Raw genomic sequence first — 25,659 nt, forward strand, 5'->3', positions numbered from 1 at the left:
TGCTCAAGCTATAAGGGGGCATGGCTAGGAAATGGGTTTATTTTTTTAAACTTGCTCAAGCTAAGGGGGTACTTATAATTAATCATAAACCAAACATACTCATTTCAAATAAGTTACTTATCTACTGCTGTAAGTAGAAAAAGTAACTTATTTGGTGGTATCGAAATGGGCCCTAAGATAACTGTACTGAGAATTGTTACGGTGAATAATGATACAGGATAATTAACCATTTGCTCTAAAAGCTCGAACTGTTAGAGTATGGTGAATTAATCCCTTTATCTCATAGCCCAGACCCCACATCGCATGGGTTACGACCTCGGCCGAACCCTCTTCGTGGGCTCCAAATCATATGGGCCGCCCACCCCGAGCGTGTCCCCGCATCTCACGGGCTACCTCACTCGACCCCGGTGTGAAATGCGCATTAATCACCCCCAGTGAGAAGTCTCGAACACGAGACCTCTTGCTCTGATACTAATTTGATGCAGGACAATTAACCACTTGTTCTAAAAGCTCAAACTGTTAGAGTGTGGCGAATTAATCCCTTTATTTCATAACCCAGCCCCATATCTCATGGGTTTAGGACCTCGGCCGAACCCCCTTCGTGGGCCCCAAATCACATGGGCCGCCCACCCCAAGTGTCTCCCCGCATCCCACGGGCTACCCCACTCGAGCTCGGTGTGAAATGTGCATTACTCACCCCTGGGGAGGAGTCTCGCACACAAGACCTCCCTCGTGGGCCCCAAATTACATGGGTCACCCATCCCGAGTGTGCCCCTGCATCTCACAGGCGACCCCACTCGAGCCCAGTGTGAACATGCCCCTGCATTAGAGAATCTATTCGGATTAGCACTGGGATATCATCTACAATGGAGAATATAGTTGGATTAGTCAACGGATATTCGTTATGGTGGAGGATCAACTCGGGTTAGTACATGGATACTCTACAGCGTAGCAACTAAGATTAGTGCACTGATATTCTTTCACCATAACAGAAGAATATGCTGCTGACAGTAGTGAGTTAATCACTCCCTTGTGGTTGTATCTATTCCAAGTGGATAAAAGAGCAACACCTGTGGATAGTCCTCTACTTTCAAGATACCTCAAAACCCTAAAAAATATGAATACCATTATTTATGTAATGTTTGTACACACACTCGTTAAGTTTATTTCTTAAGAACTTGATTCTACATCATCTGAACATAGCTTCCTTTTCTTTCTTTTTTCCTCGTTTCTTTCGAAGGTTGCCCTTCATCATGAACACAAATCCAAATGTGGACCTGACATTATGAACTACCAATTTCAACATCTCCTTCTTTTTTCTTTTTTTCTTTTTTCCTTTTTTTTTGTTGTGAATTTGTGACAATGTTAGGGGCACAACACTTATTTGATAATAATAAATGGATAAATGGGTCATTGTAAGAAAGAAGAAGAACAAAAGAACACTAGCGTTGATTTTCATCCACTATCTGTGTAGATAGTGCTGTATTTGGATTCATATTTCTAAGTTGTATAGTTCCCTCTCCAGATGGTGACGCATCTGAATGAACATAGCTAATCTCATCTTCGGGAGCATTATTTCCATCTGTATCGTATGGAATGCTCATCGGACTTTGCGCAGCATTAACATGAGTTGGAGCTTCAACGCCTTCGATACGCACTAGTGTTTGTCCATTAGGTGCCATCATCCTACAACAACAAGTGGTAAACAATCCTAGGTCCAAAAGCGTGATAATGGATTCGATCATCCTTGAGCGATCAGCAGAGTCATCCATTTGGTCAAAACGCTTGACTATAGCGATGAATCTTTCCCAAATGGAATCATATTGTGCGTTGGTAAAAATGCCCCTGTTTTTGAAGAGGAAGAAAGCTAAGAATATGGTAAGGGCAGAAATTGAAGCGAAGCCGGTGATGAGAAAGAGGCCTGAGAAGCTATCAAGGGCAAGTCTTTGTGATGTTACAGTGGGGCCTTGGTTTACACAAGTGGTCTGATCCCCAAACCATGCTTTCTGGATCGTCACCATTCTGTCGCCTTGAGTTACATTTAAGATCGCCCTTGAAACGTCTGGGACCAAAGGTGACCCTTTAGGAAAGACCTGTGAATTTGACAAGGAAACAACATAACATGAAACCATTTTACATGTAAGCATGTCTTAGCATTTCAAGTACCAAACCAAATGGATGGTCTAAATAGATGATTGGACCATCAACATATTCGATACAACTTGTTTACACCATGATATGGTGCAACCTTGTCGCATAGAATTATTGCTCACATACATGTGTATCTATATATACAAGGAATGTTCACATACACCACAGTGGATGGTGAATTACCACATGTATGTATGTTTGTACGTATGTGTAGGGAGAGACTTACAAAACCAAACCCTGCTGTAGGATGAATGGGTCCAACCATTGAGTATTTACCGCAGTACTTTGAGAGGAAGAGCTTGATGTATGGGACCTCATGGAAAATAGCACTAACACCACCATTCTTACTTCCATTAATTAAGGCCTCATCAAACTCTTCTGGAGTGCCGTAGGCCCTAAGCTTGGACTCATCGAACTTCATCTCCTTGAGTAGCCCAAACACGAATGAGGTCCGTTGATACCCCACATAGTCCCCATTCTTGATAAGTTCTGCAACATCGGTGACTGTCGGTTGGAGCCTTTCAACGGTTAGCATAGATGTCAAGCTTGCAGTGTAACTTGATGTCAGGACCAACACCACGAAAAACCATATTATCAACACAAATCTAGACAGGTTGCTAACCACCCTCTCCTCTGCAACAGTCAAAAGGAATTCAGTTTAAAAGACTTGAGTATGCTTAAGAGGACTAACTGGTGCTAAATGGAAATATTTAGGCCAGTTATCTAGCAACCAGTCTGTATACACATTGCGCGTGTATTAGATCTGAACCCTCGGTCTGTCGGGCCATATGTTAAATGCAAGCTAGTCAGAGATCCTAGCCACATGTGTGGATAGTATGTGCTCGATAACTAGATAATAGATTTTAGTACCCTGTACTCTCTTAGTAGATGTCAAGATGTAGAAGTGTAATTTACGCAACTGTTTGCAAAGACGAGCGTTGAGAATGAGAACCACATGGTCATGCCAAGTTGTTCAGAAGCCGGGCCTCTAAACTCGCTGTTTATGCTGTGTTCTAGCACCCACACCACAAAGCCTGTGAAGATAAAGAAGGCCCAACTCACCAGCCAAAGGTCCCTAGTGAGGGGTTTTAAGAAAATCCAAGCATTTTTCCTGTCCTCTCTCATTGGTGCTACCATGGATACCCCTGACTCTGTGTAAGGCAGTGTAAAATCCACGTATGAAGAACGGTTGGCTGTGATTGTTATATCTCCTGCCACTGCATCATATTTCTGTCCTTTTTCAAATACAACAAGACCCACAAATGAGAATATCAATCTTAATTTTTGTTAATTTACTGTGCATTCAGAAAATATCCATTGGCTGCAATGGACTTCCACTCAAATTTTCATTTGGCTCATTTCATCAACTATGAGAAATGAGTCAATGTCAATTTCAGGCCATTTTGAGTGGGAAATGTCATTTTTCTTAATGCAGAATGCACTTTCTGCGTTTCTCAAATTCCAGTGTTAAACATCATGTGAGAGGTGTCTGAAATGCATCCACAGAAACAGTTGAAATCCAACGAACCTGGAGATGAACCTGGTAAACCAGATCATTGTAACTCCCAGCCATGTGCTCGTCTGGGCCTTTGAATGGAATGAGTTCGTAAGGGACGGCGTATGGTAAAGTCTCTATTACTGCTTTGAACACATCTATGCTAAATCCAGTGACAATTGATGCATTCGTGCGAGAATCTTGTTCGACCTTCACAAACTCACGGAACCCATATTTCACTGGAACACCAATTCTCATCTTCTTCTCACCTGTAGGTATCATCCATCCCTTTGGCACAGACGTTGATTCTCCTGGCCAAAATACAGGTGCAAGATCATCCTTGGAAGCAGAGTACGTTTTCTCCGGATCTGTGTTCAAGTTCAAATTCCGTGAAATTCCATAAGTCGGTGTCCAAAATCCGATCTCTCTTGCCCCTTTCCCCATCACATTAACTATTTGGAAGGCCAGTGGCTGCAATTCCCCATTGATGAGGCGAAACTCGCTGCTCAAGCCATGGAATTCTGTTTTTAAGATGGCATCAAGAAGTTTTGGACCCACCTGGGAGACACCCAGAGTCTCCAATTCTGTTGAATTTTCAATGGTTTTTGGTTTCTGGAAGTGGGAATTCGCAGTCCCGACTCTCTCTGCCGCCATTGCCAGTGCCCAAACTGTATCATATGCCCATAAACCAAAAATACTTGGCTCAACTCTTTCTGCATCAGGATTCTCCTGGCGGAACTTTCTCTTCCATCTAACTGTGAAATCATCAAGATCTTTTGACTTTGCTACATATGGTTTCAGGCCCAAGACCCCTTGCATCGAATCGATGACTGACGAACCCATCAAATCCAAGAGGTCCGTTAGCCCGTCTGTTATAATCCACACGTAATCTGTACTCATCATCCCTGCCTCTTTCACCTTTGGGAAGAAGCGGACCGCAAGAGAAGATGAGATGTGCACAACGAATACTCTTGTTTGCCTGGTCATCAACTTGTAGAGCTCCCTGAGTATCTGATCATCAGTTGCTTGGAGCGGAATGACGCTTCTAAATGGGACTTGAGTATTGATATCCTGGAATGCGTCGGTGAGATAAGGAATAACTCCAGTTCCATAATCAGTGTCTTCATAGATGAGAACGACCTCCCTCCATGCAAAAGCTTGAACAATGGCTGTGATTGCCTTCACTTGGGAAGAGTCATTCTGTGCTGTTCGGATAAAATAAGGAGCTCGGGAGGAAGAGAGGGAAGGGCTTGTTGCAGAGAAAGAAATGATGGGCACTTGCGTTTTCACTCCGACTTTGGCCACAAAGTCTGCTGCTGCTGATTTTTGTGGGCCTATGATGGCCTGCACTTCTACGTTTTTTAACAAGTCCAGAGCTGCACAAAAGAATTTCAAAAAATAAGTGATGTTAATCGCCTTCAGAAAAGACGCATGGTCATCACTAATGTTTGTATCATGTTCTTGGAGATGAAGAGTTTGTGGATCATCTGTTTATGCAATGTATCTTGTCTTGAGCCATTTAGGAACGTTTCTTCGATAGTAAAGTTTACTGGAGGATTGATATTTGAATATCGTAAACCTCTTGCTAGCTCAGATTGGAAATATTCAATCAACGAAATTTCTAGGCTATGGGCCTAAGACCCATCCAAGAGGCGGTAACAATTGATGTCTTCCTGTATCAATTGGATGGTTGAAACAGCTTGTACACCATACCTCAATATATAGTTTCTACAACATGATCTCTCTTCAAATCTTCATGGAAGAAGAAAAGTCTACTATCTCATTACTATAGAGCCTATTTGGTCTTGAAACAAAAGATTATCATAGGCTGCAATTATCACAAGGCCATCCATGTTTTGTTTGTCGTCTTGTCTTTCTTTCTCTCTGCATAAATTTCTTTTACCTTCTCTCTTGAGATATCTTTTATATGATATTTTGGGTAGAAGACCAATAAAATACTAATGTTAGTAGTTTAATCCATATAGTTTAAATTCCAAAATCTTGTCTCAACTCTATGTTCGGCCGGGTTGGGTCGATCCCAAGACTGATCCTATTCGACTCGGTAATTAATAACTATAAATTAAAATCTAAAACTAATAATAGATATTAAAATAGTTTTAATAGAACAAAGGATATACTATACAAAAACTAACAGTTGTGCATATGGGGACGTTTCAAGTTCAAATCCTACTCTGTACTTATTCATTTTACTAGCAGCAAGTCTTTGTCAAACCAAGTGACTCGGTTCAAGTCGCTGTGAGTTGACTAGACGAGTCCGATGGAATCCGAGTCAAGCCAGAATGAGGACTGAGTTTCCTAGCAACTTGGCTCGAAATCTCACTGAATCAAGTTAACTCAGCCGAGTTTCAAGTCGGGTCAGTGAGAACTGTGGTCTAATCCTAATATGTATTTTTCTCGAGGCTACAAAGATATGAGAAATTGGAATACGTCACTAGTAGTTCTTTCATTTTATTTGGAATCTGTTTAGATCTTTGATCTAGGAAGGGGTGGTCTTGGGTGTGATCCATCTGTTCCCTAGATATTGTAAGTTTCAAGAACTCGCTCTACAACTTGCCGAGTTGACTCAAACTCAGCCCGGTCAACTTGATTTGGGAAGATTTCAAAATAGGTGAGCAAGAAACTCATTGGTGAGAGTGAGTCAGTCCCAACTCATCAAGGCTTCCTACTCAATTGTTGAGTGCACCCTGTAGTTTCAAATCCACAACTTCTCTTTAGAGTGGAAAGTTCCTAAACTAGCTCATGAAGCTGTTAATTTGTATAGCACTGCTATTTTGTTTATTTTATCCCCATTCAGATATTAATTAGTACCTTGAATATAGTTCAATTATAACTATCAAAGATCAAAACTCGAATCAAGTAAAAAAGATTGATTCAAAAGCAAGGTATTCCGTAACGGTCACCACTGTTACCTTTATGATACGGATTGTAACGGTTGTTACAGCCCCTATAATGGCCATTACAGTCTCTCTCTCTCTCTCTCTCTCTCTCTCTCTCTCTCTTTTTTTCTTTTTTTTTTTTTTTCGAAAAAAAAAACGTCGAAAAAGCCGTTAATGGTGGTTACGGGTCATGCTTTTTATAATGGTTGTCACTGCTGTTACGACCCCATAGCGTGTAATGGTTGCCATCGTCACTTTTACATAACGGCCTTTACGGCACACCATGATCAAAAGTCTTCAAGTCGACCTGAGTCAGCTACTTCTTGAATCGAGTTTTTGAACTATGCTCTATTGTGATTTGTGATCCTTGGTCAGTTAAAGGAGGACATGGTTTGGACTCTGGATTGATGTTCATGCATGTGGTGGCAACAATTGCAACAATGGGTCCCACCTTTTATTCACATTGGTGGAAATTCCTGTGCAAATCCAACTAGAATTCCAACGTAACCACACCTTTTGAGTTAACATTCCCACTACCATGAATTGACAGGTGAGAATATGCAATATGTTAAACCACAACAACAGCAGATGATGATCATGAATGGTGCAGTGTAGAAGAGATTAGCCAAAGAGCTCAAAAGAAAAAAAAACCTGCAGACGCTGCAACGACAACATCGTTCTTTGAATCTCTAATATGGAGACTGAGCCTTGTGGTGTAATCTGTGTGTGCCGCATAGAAATCTTCAAGTCCCATTCGGATGCAGCTAAGGCCCATCTTCCCGACCAACGTCTCGAAATCAAGAACAACTCCAGCTTTGAATTCAGCCAGCCCAACGCCATTCTTCTGAGAAAATCCCCATTTGGAGAACAGGCTGAGAAAGAAGATGCAAAGCAAGAAATAAAAGGAGAGGGAGTAGCTTTGGTTCTTCATTACTGAAGCTAAACAAGGTGAAATTCATGGACAGCCTCACGGTTCTATTTATACAGCTATGAACAAGAAAAACAAGTAGACCTGCATCTTTGCATTGTTTTAATTTTTGCTTCTCATGAGTAGGACCCATGGTTCAGGAATCTAAACCATTGGCATGTTCTGTCCCACCATGGATTGACCAGATCCCCCATATGGTGTCTTTTTCAGCTTAATGTGGACTGCTGAAAATGTTATTAGTGTTCTATTTTCTGTTGAGGGGATTTTTGGGCATGGCCCATCCATGGTGGGGCTTTCCAACAGATCAGTGGTCTAGATTACCAAACCGTCGACCTCACTTTTCGGGAATAGAAACCCAGCATATCATATGATTAGTCAATGAGTATTTTTTTACTTTTTAGTTTCCTTTGCAACTTGCAAAGTCTAAATTGTTTGACTTTAGGGGTTTGGGATGATAATAACTAAATCAGGTTGACTTTGGACGCGGATTGCTTACGATCCGGCCCGGACAATAATCCATTCATACAGGGGCTCCTGTTTGGCCCACCGTGATGTATTTGTTTATCCACGCTGTCCATCCATTTTCTCAGATTTGATCTGAGAAATTGGATGGACGGCGTGGATAAATAGATACATCACAGTGATCTGAGAAAATGGATGGACAGCATGGATAAACAGATACATCACGGTGGGCCCCACATAAGCCCTTATATGGACGGATTATTGTCCGGGTGGGGGTTGGACGCAATCCGCTTCTGATGACTATACGAATTTACATTCCTGTACTTTTTTTCATGAAGGTTTTCAATAAGCTACCTCATTAAGGGAAGGAAATATCATTAGAGTACCCACCACCAAATTTCTTAATGACAGCTTCGGTAGGCCGTGCAAAGAGAAGGCCAGCGGCTTGGGTGGGCCCACTGTGAAGTTTATGTGAAATTCACCTCGACCAACAAGTGATTTACCTCCGCTCTCAGCTCCATTAGTGATTCAGAGGGACCACATGATCGAAAATGTTGCACAGGGCAATGCGCACCCTTCAAACTGTTTCCCTTGGCGTGGCTCACCTGAAATCAGGCCCTGATCTTAATGTTGGATCTAATGGCCAGAGTAGATTTCATATACAAATCGCGGTTTTATATATATTTATATATATGAGTTTATCTTGAGTTTGTAAGGGCTAACGCCAAAATTAGTGAGACACCACTCTTGATTTTTTAACGGCCTACTGCTGCGTGTACGTGAGATTCTCTATATTTAGGCATAGGGCAACAATTGAGAGAGATGCCACTCTTGATTTTTACAGGTCCACTGTGATGATTATACAAAATCTACTCCAACCATAGGATCCCACACCTAAATTTAGGTCTGGGGCCCGAAACTCAGGCCCATCCCTGTTCAAGTGGGTCATGCCAATGGAAACAGTTTGTAGGGTGTTCGCTGCCGTGCACACTGTTTCCAATCTTGTGGTCCACCTGAACCACAGATGGAGATGAGTTTTGGACCCCGGGCCTAACAGGGGGTGACGCACCTGATGATTGGGGTGGATTTCACATTAAAAAATCAAGGTGGTTTTATCAAGGTGGGGCTGAGACACCAACCTCTTTGCTGCATGGTCTACGGCGTCCCTGTTAAAAAATTCGAGGGAAGGTACTCTAATAGTAATTACCTACTTTATTGAAAATCCTTTTGAAAAAATTCACCAAAATGTAAATTCTATATTAAGTAGGTAGTTGTTGGAAAAAATTATCTGATTTTTAATTGCAATTTGTGTTTTGTCAATTTGGATTCTTAAGTTGTCCGCAATAAGAGAATAACTCGATTTTTACCCCCACGTGTTTGTGACATTTGACCCATTGTAGTGGGTCCTACCATGGTCTGCTCTTCTAAAAGTCCGGTCCACGTAGCAGTTGGGAGGTGAGTGTCTGAATGGACGGTTGGAAGACTTTGAGCCACGATCCACATGCAATGAAGTGAAAATAGATATCAGACTCCCTATAAGTTTTTAATGGTGGGCGTTTAAATCTCCACCATGTGGTCCACTTCATCATTTGATCTGCCTAAAAAGATGTGGAGAAAATGAATGGACGGGGTAGATAAAACCCAAACATCACGATGTACCCCACAGAGCCTCTGCGCCTCTGCATGTATCGACTCATATGGAGGCAGGGGTATGCAATCCGATTCCGTGTATAATGTGCAAATATGCGAGCCACATGCATCTATAAGACTTTAGAGCCTTGATGCAGGGATGAACATGATGAGGATAACTATCCCGAATTTACGGAGCTTCTCTGGACTCCTCACAGAGACTTCTCGAATCCACGAGGAAAGAAAGCAGAAAATAGAAATAAATTCTAAAAAATTCGAAATTGATTAATTGATCCATAAAAATGAGTTCACAACCCTTTAATTAGGGATACCAAGCAATGGAAAACAAATTAGAATCAAACTACAACTCAAACTCCTAGAATCCATGACTTACTATAAATAGTAAACTTACTATTTATAGACGGTCGTGATGTCTACTAGTGCGCAAGGTTTTCGGCCAAAAATAGTAAGTGTCCTATTTGGCTTCACCAAACCGTTCTCCTAATTATTCTAAGCTCTTTTCACGCTGGGCGCAACTCATAAAGCCCAACGGATGAAGAGTTATAATCAAACTAAAACTTACTATTTATAGTAAAAACGAAATTAAAATAGGGAAATGACGGTCGATCTAGGGGTTTTGGCAATTCTGGGCTGCGCAACCCGGCGTAGCGGGGTTGGTTGGCTTCAGTAGCTCGTTCTACCCAAAATCATATATTTTACATCAGATAACTCATTCCGGATTGCAAGATACGCCCGATTTAAGGTTCGATGGTCTGGATCACTTCTGTCGTCGACCGGGCCTTTTCTGATCCATCTTGGCCATGTAACTGTCCGCGACCCGCTCTACATCAGTCTCCTCTACTTCAAAAGAACTCGTCCTCGGGTTTTCGTCATGCTCTGGTTCATGATACTCAGTTAGGTCCGCGACATTGAAAGTCCGTGAGATTACCATGTCATCTGGGAGATCAACAACATAAGCGTTGTTATTGATCTTTCGGATGATTGGTACCAGTCTAATTTTCTTAATTTTCAACTTGTTGTACGTCCCGGTCGAAAATCTCTATTTGCGCAGATGGACCATAACGCGGTCGCCCACCTCGAACACTTTTTGTTGCCGATGCTTGTTTGCTTGTTCCTTGTACTTCTCGTTCGAGGCATGTAGCTTGGTTTGCACTTCTGCATGGATGCCCATGATCTTGTCTGCCATATGTTCTGCTGCAATGCTCGTCCCTGGGTGTTTGGGCAGAGGGACCAAGTCAAGTGTGTGGCGAGGCACTCGTCCGTAGATAATCTGGAACGGTGATCTCCCTGTCGAGCGATTCACCATATTGTTGAATGCAAACTCTGCTTGAGACAAGGATAAATCTCACTGCTTCAGTTTTTCTCCTGAAATACAGCGAAAGAGGTTTCCCAACGTGTGATTCACAACTTCGGTATGCCCATCAGTCTGTGGGTGGTAAGCATTGCTGAATTGAAGTCGTGTATCGAATCGATTCCATAAAGTCTGCCAAAAGTGGCTAATGAATTTCGTGTCATGATCGGAAGTAATGAGCTTGGGGACCCCGTGTAGCCGTACGACCTCCCTGAAAAATAGAGTCGCCACTTGTGTTGCGTCGAGGGTCTTCTTACATGGGATAAAGTGCGCCATCTTGGAGAAACGATCTACCACCACGAATACTGAATCCATGCCGCGTTGTGTTCGTGGGAGATCAAGCACGAAGTCCATTGATAAATCCTCCCAAGGACCGTTGGGCACAGGTAACGGGGTGTAGAGGCCTGTATTCTGAGATTGCCCCTTAAAGGTCTGACAAACATGACAACGTTGTACGGCTTTTCCCACATCACGTACTAATTGCCGCCAGTAATACCGCTCTTTCACAAGAGCTCGCGTCTTGTCTCGCCTTAGGTGTCCACCGAGGTCACCTCCATGTAACTCCTGAATAATCTGCTCCCTCAGAGAACTTTGGGGGATGCACAATCGATTCCCTTTGAAGAGAAAATCGTCCTGTATATGAAGGTCACTGAGGTGACCTTTTTGGCACTTCATCCAAGAATCTTTGAAGTCCTCATCCTCGGCATAAAGCTCCTTGAGACAGTCGAAGCTGACCACCTCGTTGCTTATTGTAATAAGTAGTGATGCACGACGGCTAAGTGCATCAGCCACCTTGTTCTGCTGCCCTGACTTGTGCTTCAGAATGAACGTGAATTCCTGTAAAAATGCAACCTATCTAGCATGCACACGATTCACGTTAGTATGACTATTAATAAACTTTAATGTTTGATGGTCAGTGTACAAAACAAACTCTCTTTGAATCAGATAATGCCGCCAATCTCGCAGCGCCTGAACAATTGCGTACAACTCAAGCTCATAAGTCGATCACTTCTTTCGGGCTTCGCTGAGCTTCTCACTGTAGAAGGCTACCGGCCTGCCTTCCTGTGATAATACTCCTCCAATTCCGACGTATGAAGCGTCACACTCAACCTCAAACAATTTGTCAAAATTAGGAAGCACCAAAATTGGTGTTGTAGACAAACGATGCTTGATCTCATGAAAGCTCTTGTCAGCTTTATCGGTCCACTGGAACGGTCCTTTTTTCATGCAATCTGTTATAGGCATGACTATGGTACTAAAATCTCGCACAAATCGACGATAGAAAGTCGCCAACCCGTGAAAATTTCTCACCTCATGAATGTTTGTTAGGATCGGTCATTCCTTAATAGCTCGCGCCTTTTAATCATCCACACGAATGCCTGTGGACATTACAACAAATCCTAGAAACAATAGGCTGTCAGTTAAAAAACTACACTTCTTCAAGTTGAGGTACAACTTGTTAATTTGTAGGACCTACAGCACCTGCCTGAGATGTTTCTTGTGCTCCGCGTCATCCTGGCTATATATCAATATGTCATCAAAATATACTACCACAAATCAGCCAGTGAACGGTTTTAGAACTTGATTCATCAAACACATAAAAGTACTTGGTGCGTTCGATAGGCCGAAGGGCATGACCAGCCACTCATACAACCCTTCCTTGGTCTTGAATGCCGTTTTTCACTCATCACCGGGTCGAATACGAATATGATGGTACCCGCTCCTTAGATCTAGTTTAGAGAACACTTTGGCCCCTTCTAACATATCGAGCATGTCGTCCAACCGTGGTATTGGGAACCGATATTTGACAGTAATTTTATTGATTGTCCGACTGTCGACACACATGCGCCAGCTTCCATCTTTTTTTGGCGTTAATAATGCTGGTACGACACATGGGCTCATGCTCTCTCTTAAGAGACCCTTACGGATCAATTCCTTCACTTGCACTTGAAGTATCTCACACTCCTTCGGACTCATCCGATAATGAGGGCGGTTGGGTAGGCTAGCCCCAGTGACGAGATCTATGTGATGTTGGATGTCCCTCATGAGGGGCAATCCATCAGGTAAATCCTCAGGCCAGTCTTCTTTGAATTCGTTTAGCAACAGTCTTAAACTTGGAGGGATGTTTGAGGGTTCCTCTTCCTCGCCCTTACCACTATAGCGTATACCTCGCCAGTTTCCTTGGATTCCTCCATAAAATCCCGAATGGTCAAGAGGGAACTCCCTTCCACTTTAGAGGCTTCAGGGTGGTTCTCTGGTGCTATAGGGGCAAGGATTATTTTTCGACTATCCTTAACGAATACGTAAACATTATCTCGTCCCCGATGGGTCACATCACGGTCCGACTGTCAGGGTCGACCGAGTAACATATGACAAGCTTCCATATCAACCACATCACAAAGTATTTAATCTTTATAATTTTTGTCAATTGAAAATGAGATAGTGCATTGTTCTGTTACATTGGTCTCATTCACCTTTTTTATCTATCCAATTGAGTACGGGGAAGAATGTTTCATCGTTGGTAGCTGCAACTTGTCCACCATCACTCTTGAGACGATATTCTCGCTACTACCACTGTCTATGATCACATCACAGACCTTTCCATTGACGGTGCACCGAGTACGAAATATATTGTGTCGTTGTGGATGTAATTTCTTTCGTGGGGCATACAGTAATCACCTCACAACTAGAAATTCGCCACGATCCTCGCCCGTCATTTCATCGTCACCTGCTATTTCTTCAGTGATTTGTTTATGTTCATCAAAGCGATGGTCTTCTTCTGCGGCCTCATCTTCATTGCCTCATTCGTTTATAGTTAAGTGTACTGCGGGACGTTGAGGACAAGTGTTTGATAAGTGGCCTGGTTGGCCATAGCGGTAACAATTGTTTGACCTTAGCCGAGCATAAGGATTTGAAATCCTACTCGGACTCGCTGTTGTGGGTGCTGCACGTTGAGGTCTGGATGAGCCGCTCCCCGTATCACGGTTTGTGGTTATAGAAAGTTGAGGTACTGGGTCTTTTCCTCGTGACAGCACTGGATCCTGCGTGGGACCCGTCATGGGGGGGGTCGAGTTGAAGGATATGGACAAGCAGGAGCTCTTACAAGTTATTTTTCTGCCTTACCCGCCAATTAAACTGCTTCATCCACAGTCCTGACTGGGTACATCTGAACTCGGTCCTGAATTGTCGGTCGCAACCCACTTATAAATCGTGCCACCTTCTGTGACTCAGATTCTGACAGATCGTCTCGTGTAGCCAGCCGTTGGAATTCTTCAGTGTAATATGTGACTGTTCGATTTCCTTATCTGCAATTTTGATATTGCTGGAATAATATCTGTTTATAATCACTGAGGAGAAATTGAGATCGAAGAAGATATCTCATCCGTGGCCATGATGAGATGGGCGCCTTGTTCTGGCGGGCTCGTGAGAATTATAATTGTTCCCACCATGCAGAAGCACCAGATTTTACTTTAAACGCTACCAATTTTACCCTTTTATGATCTGTCACGTCCATGTAATCAAAATATCTCTCTACTTCGGCTAGCCAATCGAGAAAATCTTCTATACGTAATAAACCGTTAAAATTAGGAAGTTCAGCCTTACCTCGATAGTCTCTTTCAACACGATCTAGATGATCACCTCCATGGATTAGTTGTCTGGCAAAACCCTCATTAAGGTCCTCGTCGCTAGAACTTGAATCATCTGGTGTAGCCCTACGGTTTGCTACTAGTAGTGCTCTACGAAAATTGGGGTTGCATCATACAGCAACCATTGGTGGTGGAGCTACCATGGGTGGGGGAGCAACCAAAGGTCGTGGAGCATCGCCTAGGGCTCGGGGCGGGAGTAGCGCATCCGCAAGATGGTCGAGAGTTGCCTGTATCCCTTGCATGGTCAACTGACTCTCCCGATGGAAAGCTTCCATTCTTTCCGAAAGATAACGAATCCTTTGATCACCGTCCACAGGATTTTGATTCATACCTCCATTGTTTGCCATCGGCACGAGGGAAATCCTTGCTCTGATACCAATTGACGCAGGGATGAACGTGATGAGGATAACTACTCCGAATCCACGGAGCTTCTCTGGACTCCTCACAGAGACTTCTCGAATCCACGAGCAAAAGAAAGCAAAAAATAGTAATAAATTCTAAGAAATTCGAAATTGGTTAATTAATCAATAAAAACGAGTTCACAACCCTTTAAATAGGGGTACCAAGCAATAGAAAAGAAATTAGAATCAAACTACAACTCAAACTCCTAGAATCCGCGACTTACTATAAATAGTAAACTTACTATTTATAGACGGTCGTGATGTCTACTAGTGCGCAAGGTTTTCGGCCAAAAATAGTAAGTGTCCTATTTGGCTTCACCAAACCGTTCTCCTAATTATTCTAAGCTCTTTTCACGTTGGGCGCAACTCCTAAAGCCCAACGGATGACGAGTTATAATCAAACTAAAACTTACTATTTATAGTAAAAACGAAATTAAAACAGGGAAACGACTGTTGATCCAGGGGTTTTTCGCAATTCCGGGCTGCGCAACCCGGCGTAGTGGGGTTGGTTAGCTTCAGTAGCTCGTTCTACCCAAAATCATATATTTTACATCAGATAACTCATTCCGGATTGCAAGAAATGCCCGATTTAAGGTTCGATGGTCTGGATCACTTCTGTCGTCGACCGGGCCTTTTCTGATTCATCTTGGCCATGTAACTGTCCGCGACCCGCTCTACATCAAGCCTTCGGATGATAATCCTTTAAATTGCCATTTGTGTTTTATATATTTCAGATTTCACATAGACCGCTTAAAAAAGTGGAATGAGCAGTGGGACCCACCATGTATCTCTTATTTAAAAAAATAGCCTGGCCCACTTGTCAGTGGGGCCTATGCTGACTTATTAATTGATCTGGCTTCAAATCCGGGCCCGTACACGAGCCACGGGTCTCACTCTAAGCCAACGTATACCGTCTCAGGACCCGAACCCGACTGCCCGAGTCAAAGCCCTATAAAGAAACGAGTTTCATGTTTGTGGTGCGTATTGAAAGAACAGAAATCCTCCCATGTTCTCGGAGCACCATTCGTTATAGTGCTCCTAATTTCAATGCGTCATTTGGACATTTCAATCGGTCGATCTGAACTGTCCATCTAGTCTAGAACATATTTCACGGGATACCATCCGAAAATCAGACTAAAAGGAAGATCCAATCCATTCTTGATTTTGCCTTATTTTGTAGCCATCCTTTTCCTAAGTCATGGATGCAATGGTTACGATTGCCTAGAAAAAAGTGATCCTTTGCTATCAAAGCAATATGCGATGGGACCTAATGAATACATGGGCAAATTTGTTGATTGGACCTATTTTCTGTAAACAATTTTGACCGTCAATATTAAATGCTATTGTTCATATGTTTAGGATTGTTAGTTTCGTGTGATATTTTAGTATTAGCCCATGAAATCACCGTTGAATCTAATGAACAGTCCAGATCAATGGATTGAACTGTCCAAGTATCCTGATGCAATTGCAAGCAGTATATGTTATAGTGCTCTAAGAGCACTGGAGCATTTTTCTTAAAATTTCCATTTGAAATAATTGTGGCTTTAGACGCTGCCTTTTACCCAGCCTGATATGGCGACTTCCCAAAACCTTACGTTACAAAGTTAGACTTTAGGATGGACTGAAAACCTATGAGGTCTACTTTTGTGCTTAAGGTTTTTTCACGTACGTAGTACGTAGGTCTATACGACGCAAAAGCCCTTCTCATTTTGTATGCATTGGATTTTGGATGTCTTGTACGGCAAGTACGCTTGTAGTCGTCGGTAAAAGAGGATACGTACTCCATTTTTGTCAGTGTACAATAGTTCTCATTTAACAGAAGTGGGGCCAATGGTTTTTTAATCCAGACCATTGGTCTTTTGTGTCTCACAGCAGATGGACTAAATGTCAAAATTATTATTGAAAGAACGACCTTAACCTTTAAATTTGTGGTCTATAGATAAACGGTTAAGATGAGAGATACAAGAACCGTCATCATTCGACTGAAAAAGATCCTGGTATTCAATCTGGCAGATGTTTCGTGCATGCTAAATCCTGTAGAGCTGAACTGAACAGACCAATGGCCTGGATGTCCAAACCATGGGACCCACGTGTTCAAAATGGTACAAAGATAAAGAGCTACTTATCCAATGATTCCTCTTCCAGTCGCCCCATCTTCAAGCGTCAAACACAAACGCCTCACACATGCCATCTCGGCAAGTGTACGGGATGATCTGGGTCGTTCATCATGAGGATCTGTCAGTGTATGTGCTATATTAACAAATAAATGATAAATGTAGACCAATGTTATCATTGTTTCAACCGTATGTATATGTGGCCCACTTAATAAACGGACCGAACTTGTTTCCTGCCAGGGAACATTAGCTTTTGGGACCACCAAATGAACGTTTGTGATACAGCGCACGTTCCACGGTTTGGTGTTGATTGTACGTGTCCGAGTTAGGACTTTGTGGTCTTGACATCGATCGAATTTTGAAGGCGGTATTCCATTGACTACGGACTACGGTAGCAGATTAGGTGTTACACGGGTTACGGCTTAGTGGGTGTTACCCTCGTTGTGGGGCCCACCTTGATGATGTTCTGTATATCCACGCCATCCATTCGTTTTTTCAGCCCATTTTAAGATGTGGTCCAAAAAAACTAATTAAATCTAAATCTCAGATGGACCACACCACAGGAATCCGTGGTGATTGAACGCTCTACCATTAAAAACTTCGTAGGGCCCATTTTAATGTTCCCGTAATGTTTATTTTCCATCCAACCAGTTGATATGGGCAAGAATACCTGGATGAAGTGAAAATATAAAGATCAGCTTGATCCAATACTTTTGTAGCCCACAAAACGCTTTTAATGGTCATTTACCACTATTTCCAGCTGTATGGTCCACCTGACATTTGGATCTGCTTAAGTTTTGGAGTCAACATCCTAAAATAATCTGGAAAAACGGATGGACGGCGTAGATATACAAAAAATTCATAAATGTAGCTAGGCCCCACACGGTAAGCGTAACACACAGGTTACTCAGTTAACAGCTAATCCACTCTCATTGACTTGGGACTTTCATATTATACATTTGATTACGTGGCAGATTTTAGCTGTGTTTTGATTTTTAATAAGGACAAGTCAATGAATCAACGGATCCCGGCCCTTGCATCCGGCTCGATCGCTACCCTACATGTTGTGGGGAGTTTTCAAAATCAAAGTGAAATTGGGGCTGTCTATCAAAATTTGGGTTTGTTGAAGTTGTATCTTTTGATTTTTGGGGCATGTTTGGTTGCACCATATTATGCATCTCCCTTCTCAAACGCCTCTCAAATTCTCTTTCAAGTGATTCTTAAGTGTATGCTCTACGTCTTGTTGAGTTTTCAAATCCTAGTATATTATAAGCCGAGGGTCACTTGGTCTTTCTATTTGCTCATTTTCATTTGCATCTACAGTCTCTTCCAATCCCCATTGAAATTGAGACTTTGAAATATCCTTGGTAGCACCTTGATTCAAGCAATGATTCTCTAATTGTTTTCGAGTGTCCATAACCGATCATCTAATAAGATCATCCATAACTCAGAAAATCTCCAAATTTTACTAAAATTCTATAAAACCATCACCATCTTACTCATAATCTACGGCCACAAATCATTTGTAGGAGTAATTTTAACTCTCCAACCAAAAGTGATTTCATGATGTCTAGCTGATCGTAAATTTTGAGTTTTATCAATTAGTGACGACTCTAAGTCAATCATATCATCTACTTGAGTCAATCTTACACCCATTTATTTGCATATATACACACAAACCGCACACACCAATAAATGAGTATCTTCGCCCATCGGGCTAGTGACTCAATTGGGAGTATAGCTAACCACTATCCAAGACCTCAACTTGAAAAATGAAATTTTAGGATTTTTTAGAATTTTCAGGGTATCGATACATCTACCATTACATTTCCAACTCTCTATATTTCAATCATTTATTTTTTCACAATTTATGTTATGACTTTATCCTTTCAATTATTTACATTTCTATACTTTAATTTCTTACATTCATATAATTTTGCTTTCTTATATGTTCTATTTTCTTGTACATTTTTTTAATAAATTGGGAGGCGTTGCACTACTTGCATAATGTATCACGAGCACAATCGCCATGTAAGATATCCTAATCGAGTTCATAGAGAGCACCTCCCTAGTTCTGCAGTCGAAACGGTTTATGAAAAGCCCACCCTAACAAGTACCAAAGATCAACCCATTCAGGCCTTAAAGTATGTTACTTATGGAGCCTTTTAAAGTTTGGAACCCTAGCTATATACATCACTGATGCACTCCCGGTAGTAAAAAAGAAAAAAAGAAGAAGAAGAGAAAATACACACAAAATATATAAAATAAAATAAAAAGCAAAAAAGCAAGGGGTGGAAGCCAGCCCCACCATTGTGCTCAAAAGCAACTAGCTAGCGCGTCCATCGTGCTAAAAGAATTCTAGTGACCTCTCCGTGTAGTCTGATCCTTACCCAATTACTTGTAATCATGGACATCTAAGAGGACATAATCGTAGCCCTTTCACCCTCAGAATAATCAAAAATTATCATCGAGATTGTCCTTGCACCCTCATCAATGTTGGAAATGGCCCAAATCCTCAAGAGGTTGGAAGATCTCATGGCTAGATTTCTCTAAGGAAGGTTCACACCCCTAGCCCAGAACATGCTAACACAGCTACCTAAATCTCTAGTTAGTCAATCCCATTCACCAATACTGATTTTCAGTTTCCCTCTTGCCTTTTAGTCAATCCAGCAAATTCCCTCTGACAAGAACATTTTCCAATCTACTCAGCCACCCGCAGTCGGGGACTCAACCCAACAAACTCCCAATAATGGGAGCATTTTCCAATCATCACAACCACTCGTGGCCAGGGACTTAATCTATTCAAATCCTCCCCTTAGCAGGAGTCAAATTCAATTTCAGCATCCTACTATAGTCAGGAGTCAATTTCAATTTCAGTATCCCCCGCTAATGGGGTGGGGTTCAATTCTAATGTCCTCCCACAACCGAAACCTTCTTCAATCGGATCCTCCCCTTAATGGGATCCCATTTTAGCATACTCCCCCTAACAAGAGCAATAGTCAATTTGTGTGCTAAGGAAGAAAAAGCTCTAAAGGAAGCAAAGTGTGGATCTTTCATCCACAAAGTTCAAGGAGTCATGTCCATTATAGATGCACAGGTGCCTCAAAACTTTGAGGTGCCTAAATTCAAGAGGTATGACGGTAATGAGTGTCCCACATAACATTTCAAGGCATTCTATAGAGAGCTCGATGTTGTGGCAGGGACTAATGAAGCACTAATCTACTTGTTCCAGAAATCCCTCGAGAGTGATGTGTTAGATTGGTATGCATCACTTGATTATCAATGAATCAGGGCTTGGGAACAACTTTTCTAGGCCATTGTTGATCCTTTTGTGTACAATCTTAACACAAGATTCAAGAAAATAGCTCTTACTGCCCTAAGGCAAAGGAATGCTGAGTCATTGTCAGCCTCTGGTGGACGATGGCGAGTCATGACCACCAGAATGAAAACCCCAATTGACGACAAGGAGTAGATCTCCTTGGTCGTTAACTCGAAAAACCTGAGCATCTCTAGATACTTTATCTCGTATTCATATGCCAACTTCACCCAACACGTATGTGCCGGGAAACAAGTCAAAGCCAAAATAAAGACTAGGACGATCTCCCCTTGGCCTCTTCAGGGTGTCCCGGTGAAGAAAAATCGGGGTGAAGGAAAGCTTGCAGGTTATGGGAATGGTGATGAAAATGTCCATTTCCCTCATACAACAAAAGTGAACAACCTTGTCGCCTCTGCCAAATTATATCATGTTCATTAGTGAAGGGGTTATCTATCTTAGCAGCAAGCCAGAGCCTACCCTAGAAGGTCATTTCCAAGGGCTGGGGCTGGTTGAGCTGTTTCACCCAAACTTGGGCAAGGTGGGAAAATGGCCCCAATTAATTAGACTTAGATCTTGGCCCCACAAAAAGGAGACCAACTGCAAAACCCAAAGCCAACCGACCCATTTGGCTAGGACAGGGATGAGGGCAAGAATTTCCCATCAATTGTACCCAAAAAAGGGAAGTGATCAGTCCTGGATTCATATATGACTCACTACAACATGAGCTCAATGCTGGGGACTACAGAGTCAAGACACACTCTGCTATTCAAGAGGAGCTCAATGCTGGGGACTACAGAGTCAAGACACACTGAGCAATTCAAGAGGGTCCAGGAGATCCATGGCTGTGATGTGTAAGGTGTTAAAGATCTGCAACTCCAAGCATAAACACTGTATTGTTAGTAAAAAGTTTTTTTTTTCTGACCTCGCTCAAAGCCATTTGAGAAACCTGTAACTTAGTATCCTTACAGTGGAGAATCTACTTAGATTAGCACAGGGATATTATTTACTATGGAGAATATCGTTGGATTAGTCAACGGATATTTGTTATGGTGGAGGATCTACTTGGTTTAGTACAATGTTTTTCTTTACAGTGGAGAAGCAACTAAGATTAGTATACACTGATATTCTTTCACCATAACAGAAGAATATGGTGCTAACAGTAGTTAAGCTAATCGCTGCCTTGTGGTTGTATTTATTCCAAGTGGATATATACAAGAGCAATGCCTATGGATAGTCTTCTACTTTTAAAATACTTCAAAATACTAAGAACTATGAATACCAGTATTGATGGAATATTAATGCATGCACTCGTTAAGCTTATTTCTCAAGAACTTAATTCTATATCATCCCAACATGGTTCTTTTCTTATTTCTTTCGAAGGCTGTCTTTCACCAAGAACACAAATCCAATATTAATGTAGACCTGACACTTTGAATTATCAATTTCAACATCTCCCTTTTTTCTGAATTTCTGACAAAACTAGGATCACAAAACTATTGATAATAGTAAATGGATATACTTAATTGTTAAGTGTAAATGGATATAGTCACTGTAAAAAAGAGAGAGAGAAGTAAAGAAGTGTGTTGATTTTCATCCATTATCTGTGTAGGTAGTGGCATATTTGGATTCATATATTGTGTAGTTCCCTCTCTAGATGGTGGCATATCTGACTGAACATCGCTAATCTTGTCTTCTGGAGCAGCATTCCCATCTGTATTGTCTGGACTTTGTAGAGCATTAACATGAGTTGGAGCTTCAGCACCTCTGATACCTACTGGTGTTTGTGCGTTAGGTGCCGTCATCCTACAGCAACAAATGGGAAACAGTCCTTAGTCCATGAGCATGACAATGGATTCAATCATCCTTAAGCGATCAGTAGAGTTAAAACGCTCAACTATAGCGATGAATCCTTGCCAAATGGAATCATATCACGTGTTGGTAAAAATGCTCCTGTTTTTGAAAAGGAAGAAAGCTAAGAATATGGTAAGGGTGTTGGGATTTTGGCCTGCGGAATCACACAGATCTAGATCTAGGATAGCAATTCAATGGCACCAAACACATACAAGAGAACACACAGATTTAACATGGAAAACTCTTGCGGGAAAAAACCACAGCACAAAGTGACAGAATTCTACTATGAAAGCATCAATTACAACGAGAGAGGACTTACCCGATTCGAACAACCTTAAATCTCACCCTTGCTATACCCTTTAATAACCCTAGAACCCTTTAGAATACCTTTAAGAAGCCTTAGAATACTTTAGAATAGCCCTAGGGACCCCTATTTATAGTTTAGGAAACTCCACTTACGCACTTAGTGCGGAAAAGTCCGGAAACCACTTCAAATTTACGCAGTCCGTACACCGGCTGCGTAACCCTCGACTGGTTGAAGGACCCCCTTGACCGGTCGAGCCATCATCTCAACCGACCAAGCAGCCCGGACACCAAAAAACATAAGTCGCTGGACTTTGAGTCGAACAGCCCTCGACTAGTCGAGCGCCCCACTCGACCGATCGAGCCAGGCTCTCGACCAGTCGAGCAGCGCATAAATAGACAAATTTAAGGCATCTGTCAATAATCTCCACCATGCCTTCAATCTTCAACCGTGTATCTTTCTGCCCCCTTCTCTTATCTCTGTATCATAGCTTCTTGTACACACTCCGTCCTTCTTTTATGTCATCACCAAGCTCACAAAAGTTACACAGAACTTGAACTTCTCTACAGAAATGACCATAGTGATTATGTTTTCCGGATCTAAATCCACATGCCAACCACTTTTGCTCCTGTCTTCCCAAAAGAAAAGACATAATCTTCTTACCATTTCACTGCTACCCAATATTGTTTGCTGAGGTACTTGCTTACAACACTGATAGCCTGTGAAATAACCAGTCTAATCCAAAGCATGACATACACTGCCAACCGCATTCGAATAAGGCTTATGAGATATCTTGCTTTTCCTCATCTGTTTTGGGACATGTCTTGAGAAAAACTTGAGAACAGACGCGTAGGGAACGCTCTCCGACTTTACATGATTCATCACCTCCTTGATCAATACCTACACACAAGGTATTCCTCCTGTGATTACTAAAGCCTACTCCTCTTTCAGTCTTAACGCCGAGAACTATTTTTGCAACCCCCTATCCTTCACCCTGAATGTCCTACTTAACCGAGTCTTCAGTACATTGATTTCAGACATGTCATAATTGGCGATCTACATGTCATCAATTCCTGACTTATCATGAAGGAATCAAACCACTGCCTAAGCGACAGGTCGAACCACGACCTCCTATAAAGTCTTTTCTCAGCTCCTTTAACTTCGAACCACTCTTATTGCTTCATGTAGATCTGCTCTTCATTTTCCCTTGCAGAAGTGCAGACTCAACATCTATCCTTCCAGCTCAAGATCACATCGGCCAACTAGCGCTAATTACGGATCTATTAGACACCTGCTATACCATCGACGCGAATATCTTTGAGAAGCCGATCCCTTCTCTCTGAGCATAACCCTTCGCTACCAACCTCACCCTATATCTATGCTATATCCTCCTAAATATCCACCTACATCCAACCGCTCTCCGGCCCACTGGAAGCTCCACCCGCTCCCATATGTCGGTCTGGTACAATGAATCCATCACATTACCCATAGTCACCTTTCACTTCTCAGCACCAGGCTCACTTAGAGCCATCTAAATAGAAGATGAATCCCCTGCGATATTAGAATCATCCATGTACCTCGCCGATATCTTGCGATCATGCCATGTGATTCTTCTCACAGGTGGCTGCTCCACCTGCTTTGTATCCCTGTCCGCACGTCTCAGCCTTCCTGCCATGCCTGCTCATGTGGTCATGTCCAATTTTTCACACACGTGCAGAGGTGAAATCCGCTACATCCACTGCAGCTCCACCTTGTGAAGTGCTCCCGATCAACCTGTACAAGTTACCGAGTCGTTGTGCTTTTATGATTACCCATGCCTTCTTAGATACCTTAAGAGCACCATCAATAGTTATGTACTTATATCCTTTTGCCTCAAATACACCAAGAGAAATCATATTCTACTTCAAATCAGGAACGTTCCTAACATCAGTCAAGGTACACTCTACCTCATCAAATATCTTGATGTGCACAGAACCAACAGCCATAACTTTATAAGCAATTCCATTGCCCATAAATACCTATCCACCATCGTACTCCATATAACTGGTGAACCAACTTCGATGAGAAATCATGTGAAAAGATACCTCTGTGTTTAGAATCCACTCACCCTTACAATCATCGTATGACCGTCTGATCGTAGACACAGACAAAATATTACCATCATATCCACTTGATCCATCTGACATGGTAGCATTGGCCTCCCTGTATAAAGCCTCAAAATCTTCTCTCTTAGATTTAGGATTTTCACAATCCTTCTTCACATATCCTTCCTTCCCACAATTCCAGCACTTTACCTTTCCTTTGCCCTTACCCTTGGATTTGGATCTATAACCTGAAGAACCTATACCTTGTTCAGAATTCCTACCCCTTGTAAGCAGTGCCTCAGAAGATATCCCCATATCAACATTAAGTTTTCTCATAGCCTTCCCTTGAAGGGCGAGATAACGGTGCCGACACTCAGGGTTTTATTAGTTGAGCACATTGTGTCCTTGAATGACTCATAAGACGTCGGAAGAGAATTCAGCAACATACATGCTTGTTCTTTATCTTTCATTACTTCCTCTATATCCAGTAATTTGCAAATCAATTTATTAAAGTTGATGATGTGAGCCTTCAGATCTCCACCCTCTGTCATCATGAAGTTATACCACCGCCGTTTCAAGTGTAGGCAATTTTCAGAGAAATTTTTCGCATAGACATCCTCTAACTTTGCCCATAACTTAGCTGCAATTTTCTCCCTCATGACGTTGTAGAGAACCTCATATGTAAGACACAAATGGATCGATGATAAAGCTATCTTATCAAGAGTATTGCAATCATCATCAATCATAGTAGAATTTTGCTCCTCAAGAGCATCATCTTCGCCTTGCTTGATTAAGGAACCCATCATCTTGATCTTCTATAATTCAAAATTATTTTTCCCCGAGTACTTATCAATCTCATACCTAGTGCTTCCCATTATTACTAATCCCTCAGATTTAAATCTGTGCCCCAACAATAGCTTTGATACCACTTGTTGGGATTTTGGCCTGCGGAATCACACAGATCTAGATCTAGGATAACAATTCAATGGCACCAAGCATATACAAGAG

At 42.0% G+C, this 25,659-nt stretch overlaps 1 protein-coding gene across 1 annotated transcript; it reads right to left on the bottom strand.

Moving 5' to 3' along the window:
* Positions 1-1,442: 1,442 nt before the first annotated feature.
* On the bottom strand, positions 1,443-23,337 carry LOC131256422 (glutamate receptor 2.1-like). Its single transcript, XM_058257326.1, has 7 exons — positions 23,231-23,337; positions 22,084-22,215; positions 7,195-7,415; positions 3,680-5,022; positions 3,072-3,381; positions 2,378-2,784; positions 1,443-2,093 (listed from the first exon to the last, which is right to left on the bottom strand). Exons 1-7 carry the CDS (start codon positions 23,335-23,337, stop codon positions 1,443-1,445), a joined length of 3,171 nt encoding a protein of 1,056 aa, XP_058113309.1.
* Between the last annotated feature and the right edge of the window lie 2,322 nt (positions 23,338-25,659).

Source organism: Magnolia sinica, chromosome 9, assembly GCF_029962835.1.
Source record: "Magnolia sinica isolate HGM2019 chromosome 9, MsV1, whole genome shotgun sequence".
NCBI lineage: Eukaryota > Viridiplantae > Streptophyta > Magnoliopsida > Magnoliales > Magnoliaceae > Magnolia > Magnolia sinica.